This window comes from Rhinichthys klamathensis, unplaced genomic scaffold, assembly GCF_029890125.1.
Source record: "Rhinichthys klamathensis goyatoka isolate OS25496 unplaced genomic scaffold, OSU_Roscu_1.1 h1tg000027l_1, whole genome shotgun sequence".
Classification (NCBI taxonomy): domain Eukaryota; kingdom Metazoa; phylum Chordata; class Actinopteri; order Cypriniformes; family Leuciscidae; genus Rhinichthys; species Rhinichthys klamathensis.
This window is the reverse complement of record NW_026606577.1, coordinates 2,485,307-2,494,224: the sequence shown is the minus strand read 5'-3', so window position 1 is coordinate 2,494,224 and position 8,918 is coordinate 2,485,307. Positions and strand designations below refer to the sequence as shown.

The 8,918-nt window shown below is 36.0% G+C and overlaps 1 protein-coding gene across 2 annotated transcripts; it reads left to right on the top strand.

The window, feature by feature from the left end:
* Nucleotides 1–269: 269 nt before the first annotated feature.
* samsn1b (SAM domain, SH3 domain and nuclear localisation signals 1b) lies at nt 270–8,869 on the top strand. 2 transcript variants are annotated; one of them, XM_056244527.1, is made up of 11 exons: nt 270–379; nt 658–720; nt 1,398–1,521; nt 1,604–1,998; nt 4,905–4,979; nt 5,067–5,192; nt 6,101–6,209; nt 6,402–6,553; nt 6,925–7,131; nt 7,310–7,460; nt 8,661–8,869. In XM_056244527.1, exons 2-11 carry the CDS (start codon nt 718–720, stop codon nt 8,843–8,845), a joined length of 1,527 nt encoding a protein of 508 aa, XP_056100502.1. In that variant the 5' UTR covers nt 270–379; nt 658–717; the 3' UTR covers nt 8,846–8,869. The 2 variants fall into 2 exon arrangements, with proteins under 2 accessions (XP_056100502.1, XP_056100508.1); XM_056244533.1 differs by lacking the exons at nt 270–379; nt 658–720; nt 1,398–1,521; nt 1,604–1,998 and adding an exon at nt 4,506–4,639.
* Nucleotides 8,870–8,918: the final 49 nt, after the last annotated feature.

The window sequence follows — 8,918 nt, the reverse complement described above, 5'->3', positions numbered from 1 at the left end:
TTGTGTGTGTGTTAGCCGAGGAAGTAGGGTGGGCTAGGGGTCAGAGAAAGTTGCGTGTGTCAAACAGTCTTAGTGGATTAGATCAGTGACGACACAAAGCAATTCCAAAAGCCCATGTGAAACAGAGGATTTGATTTGGGCTCAGACTGATTCACTGACAGTCAGATAAAATGTGATCAGGGTCACACTCTTTTTCCCAGACTTCACAAGTTTCCATCTAAATCTAAAGTCTGAATTGTCATAAATCCAGGGCTTGAGCTAAATTATGTTGTATTTTAATCTAGAGACGGTCAAAGATCACCAGCGGTCAAAACTCACTATAGAAGGGAAAGAGGAGCAGGGGAAAGAGGAGAAAACTGTTAGAAATCCTTCGGTCCAGGTAAATCACAGCAGCAACACATAAAAAAATATCCCACAATTTCACTTTCATGTGAAAAAAACATCAAATATTATTAATTTAAGAGTGGCATCTAGAAAATGTGTCTCTCGATAATACAGGATAAATTCCTCTGTGATTAAATTCTCCAATAAACTAATGCGAGTCATTCATCTGTGTAATATTGCACTTTTATCATTCTTTCAATGTCAGACCTGAGATTTTTACATTAAGACAATATCACTCTCAAATTAATTCAGCATTGGTGTTTTTATTTATAGGGTGTGAATTTTGAAGCCTGGAATCCCAATAGAGAAAACTTTGAAGGCAGACAGCAAGGCATGGTGAGTTTCTTCTCTTGACAACTGCTTCGAACCTTGAACTTTTTAACAGTCATTGCACTTTGTTGTGAACAAAATGTCTTTTATGATTTTTTTTTTTTTGTACTGTCACTGCCTTCACTTATGGTTCGGCCCAGACTTTGTATATTTTACATTCTAATTTTGAGGAAAAATACACAAAATAATGCATAATGATTTAAACATGGTAAAATAAAGTTCAGAAAACATTCTTAGAATATATTTTGGTAACACTTTATTTTAAGGTGATATAGTTACATGTTACTACATGTACTTACTATGGTAATAACAGTAGATTATGCATAATTACAAGTAACACACCCTAACCGTAACTCTATAGCAAGTACAATATTACTCAGTGCTTATTTGTAAAATGAAGTGTAACCTATAAATTTGTTACCTTGGAAGGAAGAAAAATGTTTTTCATATAAATAGAGGTCAGACTATGAGGAACTCAAATGACATGTCAGTAAACGCACATCTGTGAAAGGCTTCTAATAAGGTCAGAGTCTGAGGGCAGAGCGTTAGTATTACCCAGAAGCCCCAGCAGTTTATGGAATTTCATGTGTGTTGATTTTGAGGCAGATTGAGGGAGGTCAACTGGAAGGAGCATCTCTGATCTCCCTCACGTGCTGTAATCACCCAATGTCACTTTATTTCAGACCAGGAGGTCAGAGGGCGAGGACGAGACGCAAGGAAAGCTGAAGAAAATCCAGAAACTGGTTGGAGTGAAAAAGGGGGGTCAAAGTGTCACGGAGGAGTCAAGGAACAACACAGAGCCTGGTGGTGAGAAACCTAAAAACATTTTATTTTTAATGTGAACTAAATAATAATACAAAAGCTGCATAATCTATGTTACTTCCTTCAGGTCATTTGACAGAATCCAATGGCAAAGACCACAGTCCTGTCATAACCTGCATCAGTCTGACCAAAAAAGCTGAGAAGAAGCCCACAAGACAACCACCTCCATCCCAGCAGCCTCTGCAGAAGAAGAATGTGGATACAATGGAAACAGAGGGTTCCTGTTCCTTTCAGGAGTACTGGAGTCCCGTGGCGTATTCTCCAGCGTGGGACACGTCCACACACACCTGCCACAGGTCAACGGCTGAACAGGTCATGTATAACTTCAACTTCACCCTCCCCAGAGACACAGACTGGGATAAATACGAGGAGCTCTTTCACCGATTGGACCCCTACAAAAGAGACCAGCAAGCCAGATGGATCACCCACTCCGTCATGGACCTGGACATGCCGGACCCCCTGGTGAGAAACTGATCAGAACTGCACTTCCTGTTGAAAAGACACAAAAGAACAGAATAGAATGCTGGAGACCAGCATTCAGAACACAAAATGCTGGTGTTTCAGATGTGTTTCAGGCGGGTGGTGCAAAACTAACTGCGTGTTTAACTAACTGTGTTAATCAATCAATCTATCAATCAATCAATCAAAACACTGAGTGTACCAAAGTGCTGTACAATTTCAAAGGGATGAGATAAAATACAATAAAATACAAATAAAGGAAGGGATAAAGAAATAAAAGAGAGAGAAAAAAAGAAAAGGAGAAAATATATATAAATGCATCTAATCCAAATGAAGTCCTAATGCCCGCTGAAGATGTGACAGCGAGGACTGACTTACACCCGGGTTACGGTACAAAGCATTGCAGTAATCAAGACGTGAAGAAATAAAAGCATGGATTACTTTCTCCAGATCACTGAAAGATAAGACAGATGTAAGTTTAGCAATATTTCGCTGTTGAAAGAAACTATTCTTCACAACTGAATTGATTTGTCTGTTAAACTTTAACTCTGTGTCAAAAATAAATCCCAGATTCTTGACAAATGCAGATTGGATGGCAAACAGTCTTTTTCTCATTTAACTGGAGAAAGTTATTATTCATCCAGCATTTTACGTTTTTTGTATTCAAAAAGTAATTTAATGGATTTATCATCTCCAGACTTTATAGGCAAATACTGGGTGTCATCAGCATAAAAATAATACGAAATACTGTATTTCTTAAAAATAGAGCCAAGAGGGAAGCATATATCTCTGGTATATAAATATAAGAAAATAACACTGGTCCCAAAATGGAACCTTGAGGGACCCCAAAGGTAATAGAAGCTATAGATGACAAGAAATTTCCAATTTTAACAGAAAAGGAGGATAAGAGGCAAACCAACTTAGGGTAGTTCTTGGATGCCCACATGCTGCCTTAGATGTTCAATCAATATATAAATAAATCAATCGTGTCAAATGCTGTGCTAAGTTCCAGCGAAACTAAGGTAACACTGCTACCAGAGTCAGTTTTCAATGCCATTAGCTACTCTGAGAAGAGCTGATTCTGTGCTATGACCTGATCTAAAACCAGATTAACTAAAGTATACCAGTTTAATTTGGCATTAAGGTTTTTTTTTATTAATATTTAATATCTTCTTTGATCCACAATGTAAAAAAAGACAAAACCTTTTTTTTTGTGATGGATATTTTTTGGATTTTTTAAATAATAACTGCCAAAGTAAAATAATATAAAGGTAAAAATATAAATAAAATTGCTTTTATAAAATTGATATATATACTGTATTAAAAATTCTGTTAGAGTATGTACACTGAAAAATTCACAAGTACATTTTTTTGTAAAGCGTTCTCCAATAAGCTTTTTTTTTTTAATCTACAACTTCAAAAAAACTATTTTTAAACAATGTAAAATGATAATTGTCACCAGCAGTTGCAAGGAACACATGATGAAGATCAGGTATAATGCTTTAATAATCCACTCAGAAGGTAATACAAAACAAGATAAACAAACAAAACCAACCATTATGCATAAACATGACCGGACAAATGAACACTGAAAAGACTGTAACTTAAATACAAAGCAAATGAGGGAAATAATGACAAACACCTGTGATGATTAGTGAATCTCCACAGTAACTAATAAGTGGCAGGAAACTAAACAAAGGAGAACATGTGACTGAGAAAAACTAAAACTAAAAGCCCATGAAAATGAAATTAATATAAAAAAAACTGATATTTAATATTACATATTTTATGGATAAAATTATGTATATTCTTAATGTAATATGCACTACTGTTCAAAAGTTTGGGGTAATTTTTGTTTTTAGAAATTATTAATAATTACAGTAAATTTATCAAGTAAATTGGCCTATTCATCAAAAGAAATCTTGAAGAAATGTATTATGGTTTCCACAAAAATATGAAGCAGCACAACTGTTTTCAACATTGATTGAAATGTTTCTTGAGTATTAAATCATCATATTAGAATGATTTCTGACGGATCATGTGACACTGGAGTAAGACTGGAGTAATGATGCTGAAAATTCAGCTTTGCCAAAACAGGAATAAAACACATTTTAAAATGTATTCAAATAAAAACAGTTATTTTAAATTGTAATACTATTTCACAATATTACTGTTTTTACTGTATTTTGATCAAATAAATGCAACTGGAGCATAAGGGACTTCTTTCAAAAACTTTTTAAAAAATCTCACTGACCCCCTTTTGAATGGTAGCGTACATATTAATTAATTTCATATTAATTAAACTCTAAGTTACAATAATTTATTATTTATACGATCACATACACATTACATCTTTAATTCCGTGTTGTTGTTAATGACCCCACATTATTTTCTCTTGAAGAGATGCTTTAAAGTCACTGATTAGAGATGTCAGAGTAGACACTCACATCCTGTGTGCGGTTGAGGAAGTGTGTTTAGACTCGACTGCGTGTGTGAGCTGCTTCAGGCCAGCGCTGGTGTCTTCAATAAGAGTTGAGTTGCTTTCTGTCAGGGAAACTTCAGAAAAAAAACATTTGACACAATTGACAGAATGCTTCAAAGGAAACCATCCAATGTCTCTGACAAATCAAGGACCAAACCCAAGGTAAAAACGTTTTTTTTCCAGAAACAAACCGTTTGTCCATCTATATGGTGAAAGGAGACATTACGCAAGTACTACCAGTTCGCTCGCTTAACAGTTTGTTATTCTGTTTTGACCTTTTCTGTTTGCAAACCATTGAGTTCCATGAGAAACTGTCACTTTGTTGGCTATCTCTTCTGTGACCATAAGACTGTGATGTGATAATCAAAGACACAATCAAGACTGTTAACAGCCACAGACCACCATTATTTAATTCATTGTGTTTCAGCGATCCACCAGTTTTGGGATGTTTGACAGACAGCAGGCCACCCAGGTCAAGACAGAAGATAAGGGAGAAAGTTTGGTGAGTGTTTCTCTTTTTAATAATGCACATATAAAAAACTGTAAAAAAAAAAAGGTCTTGTATTGAACTCTATGCATGTCTGTGTAGCCTGTGGAAGCAGCTGAGGTGGATCCCAGTAAATCAGGAGGTCTCGGGAAGAAGATGAAGAACATCTCGCTGACCATGCGTAAAAAAATGGGCCGGAAATACACTAAAGCCCTGTCAGAGGAAACGGTGAGCGCTTGCTTGACAGTTCAGCACCTTTAACCTTTAAAACAACATCAAAACTTACCAGCCGTGTTGTTACACTCTTAAGAATAAAGGTTCTTTAGGTTCAGCAAAGAACGCTCTTCTTATCGACACCTTTTTTCTATAGCATTTGGTTCTTGAGTTCTTTTAGAGATGTTTTATCATAGGTTGTTCAGTGAATTGATTTCTAGGTAGTTCAACAAACATTTCAGCACAAATAATTTGTAAAATGTCCAAAGTGCTCTTTTATATAATAGAGTCTGGGGCTGTTGAGATCCATGAAAAAGTACCATAAAAGTATAGTGTATGACCTGCATGTTATATTACGAGTGTTCAGAGTCATACAGTAGATTTCATGTGAGGAAAAGACTAACTTTTAAGATGTTTATCTCTGAAAATCTTCCTTAGATCCTCTAAAAATTATAGTGTAGGTGCAAATTAGCTTTTTTTTTGTCAGTTTGGGTTTCATTTTTTTTTTATAACATCAAAAAATGACAGAGTGAAGAGTAAAAGTTCTTTGCAGAACTTGAAAGTTTGTCCTACTACATTTATCTTGAGTAAACAGTGTGAGTCTGAGGTATTAAAGCAGTAAAAACAAGAACGCACAACGTCTCTGTAGTTTTCTCATTTATTTAAACCTTGTTCATGAATCAGTCTTTATTTGCCGCTGTACTAGAGCTTCTGAGGAGATTGTGTGGGTGGATTACATGCAGCTTCCATGTCTGGGGTAAAAATGGCATTGCAGCTCTCGCGGATTAAAGACTTTGCTCCTTTGAGCGGCCCGCGGCCTTGCACGACCTGACTTTGTACCTGAAGACCTGTCACCTATCAGCTTTTGGTTGGGACTCTTACCTGAGACTTTCTCTCACGAACGCAGTTGATGTTTTTCACAGGGCGAGGAGAATGAAGCTGTTGTGGACGGTACGATGGCCAAAGGCTGCAACCACTCCAGTAACTCGGTGGAGAGTTTGTTCAGTTTGCACAGCGGCCAGAGCTCATCTAGTAAGCTGATCTTCCACAACTAGTAAATCACTTATTATTGGACCATTTGCATTTTAAAAAGTAAAACAGAGCTGCCACCGGATCAGAAACATACAGTTTGCTGATTTGACATTTTGGCGCAGATGTGCTCTTGACATTTCAGCCATGTGGTTTGTGTTTCACTGGTTGTTTTTGCATTTCCTGATGTTTTAGGTGGTGTGACCAGCAGCTCTGAGGGTTATAGTAACAGGGACAGCCTGCGTTTAGAAGAAGACGTGCCCTATACAGGACAGTTTTGCGGGAGAGCCAAGGTCCACACCGACTTTGTTCCCAGTCCGTATGACACAGAGTCTCTCAAACTCAAGGTAAAAACCAACCTGAGATCTTAAGCGACAAGAAACAAACTCAACTCAGCAGTGCTAACTCAATACAAACGATTTTTGTTTCAAATAAATGGTTCTTTTGAACGTTCTGTTCATCAATGAATCCTCAAAAACATGTATTACAGTTTCCACAAAAGTATTAAGCAACACAACTGTTTTCCACATTGATATTAATGTTTCTTGAGCACCAAATCAGCATATTAGAATTATGTCTGACTTTGTTCCCAGTCTGTATGACACAGACTCTCTAAAACTCAAGGTAAAAACACCCTGAGATGACAAGAAACAAACTCAGCAGATTGATAGTTTGGATTTTGTTTTTCCATTAACATGTTTTCTTTTTCGTTTGTAAGGTGGGAGATGTAATTGAGATCATCAGTAAACCTGCAATGGGAATCTGGACTGGGATGCTGAACGGTAAAGTGGGAAACTTTAAGTTCATCTACGTTGACGCGTTGGTGGAGGAAAGCGTGCCGGAACCGAGGATTCGCTCTCACCGGAGGAGCAGAAGACCTCGACCCAAAACCCTTCAGGAATTTCTGGAAAGACTCAATCTGGAGGTGCTTAAACTGTACAACTACATACTGTATCTGAAGATCAACCTGCACCATTCAGATCCAAAAACAGCCATCAGCTTGTTAGATTCTCTTTCAAAGATCTCATAAACAGGATGTTATGTATTATCTGTGAAGTTTATGAAAGTTGGTGGTACTTTAACAGATAAAATTGTTACTGCAGGAGCATATTTCATCTCTGCTGTTGAACGGGTATCAGACGGTGGACGATCTTCGGGATTTGAAGGAGCAGCATCTCTTAGAGCTGAATGTGACTGACCCTGAACACAGACACCTGCTGCTAGCAGCGGCAGATAGCCTGCAGGACCCTGAATGTAAGTGGTTGAACATCAAAAGTCATAAAAATGTTTCATAAAATGTCAGGAAAATGCACATAAATTATACTATCTTTGTTGTTGAATTTTCACTTTTATATAAAAGCTCTCACAGTTAAAGTGCTGACGTAGGATGAGCTCCTCAGCGCTCTGATCGTTTCAGAAGCTCAAAAACAAACCTCATCAAAGCCACAATGGTAAAGCGACAGGCTGAAAGCTCAAGTTTTCACACTTTTTCCCCCAGATAAAAATCTAGTTTCTTCCACTCGGTGTATGATAGCTGTGGTGCCATAAAAATTGAACGCAAAACAAAGATGAGATCAAATACATTTAAAAAAAATTTAAATATATATTTTAAATTATTAACTATATATTTAAATAAGATATTAAATGTGTATTTGAATATATTTAAATGAATAATATAAAATATTGAATACATATTTTAACTAAATTACTAAATATTTTATTAAAATTGTTTTGTTTTTTTATGTCATGACACGATAAATTAACCACAGAAAAAGTACATTTTGAGAAAATAGTTTTTAAACAATGTCAAAAATACATTTTAAAATATTTAAAAAACTTTTTTTAATAATATATTTACACATTAAAATAAAACAATTTTATTTAAATAATTTCAATGAATAATAGTAAATATTGGAAAATTGTTAAATAAAAAAAATGAATAAAATTAATTTGTAAATAAGACATATATATATATATATATATATATATTTAGAGAGAGAGAGAGGATATGGAATATATTTAAATGGATAATAAACTATTTACAAAATACTTTTAATAAAAAATTGAATAAATTGATTTGTAAATTGAAAAACAAAATCAATGACTAGAATAGGGGTCTCAGATTTTTTTTTTTATTACCGTAAAAAAAATAATAATGATGCTAGTGGAAAAAAGTGAATGTCATTGAGGCCAGTTGCCTGCATGTGATGAAAGACCTGACAGGAAGTGTGTTGAGCAGTGAGTTTGTGTGGGTATGCGTCTTATACAGCCACACCTCACAAACTGCATCAAACGTTGCAATACACAGTAAAACATTGCGTGTGTTGTGTGTTATATAACAACATACTTCCAAGTAATGCATGAATGTTTATGCACAATCATCTGATCACATTATCATTACGTCTGTGTGTCTACAAGAGCTTGTTGTAAAAGCCTTGTTTTTTTCTGATGCAGATAATAATCAGAGCTTGGGAGAGACAAATGAGGAGCCCAAATCTCCCTCTGAAGAAGTCAAAGTCGAACTGAATGACTGTCCCAGAGACTCAGGCTGTTACATCGGATCGGACTGTTCAGACAACAGTAAAGAGGACACAGAGACCCAATTGGCCCCTCTCAGCCCACCTGCAACAGAAGCATAAACCACAGCCGTGTATAATGCTTTTTTTTTGGTTGGTGCAAAAACTGTTACCCGTTGACCACAACTTATTTTGG

What these genes read in the sequence shown, in the direction of transcription:
- samsn1b (XM_056244527.1), top strand. An exon ending in GAACAACACAGAGCCTGGTG is followed by an intron (nt 1,522 to 1,603) that starts GTGAGAAACCTA and finishes TACTTCCTTCAG; the next exon opens with GTCATTTGACAGAATCCAAT. An exon ending in TGGACATGCCGGACCCCCTG is followed by an intron (nt 1,999 to 4,904) that starts GTGAGAAACTGA and finishes ATTGTGTTTCAG; the next exon opens with CGATCCACCAGTTTTGGGAT.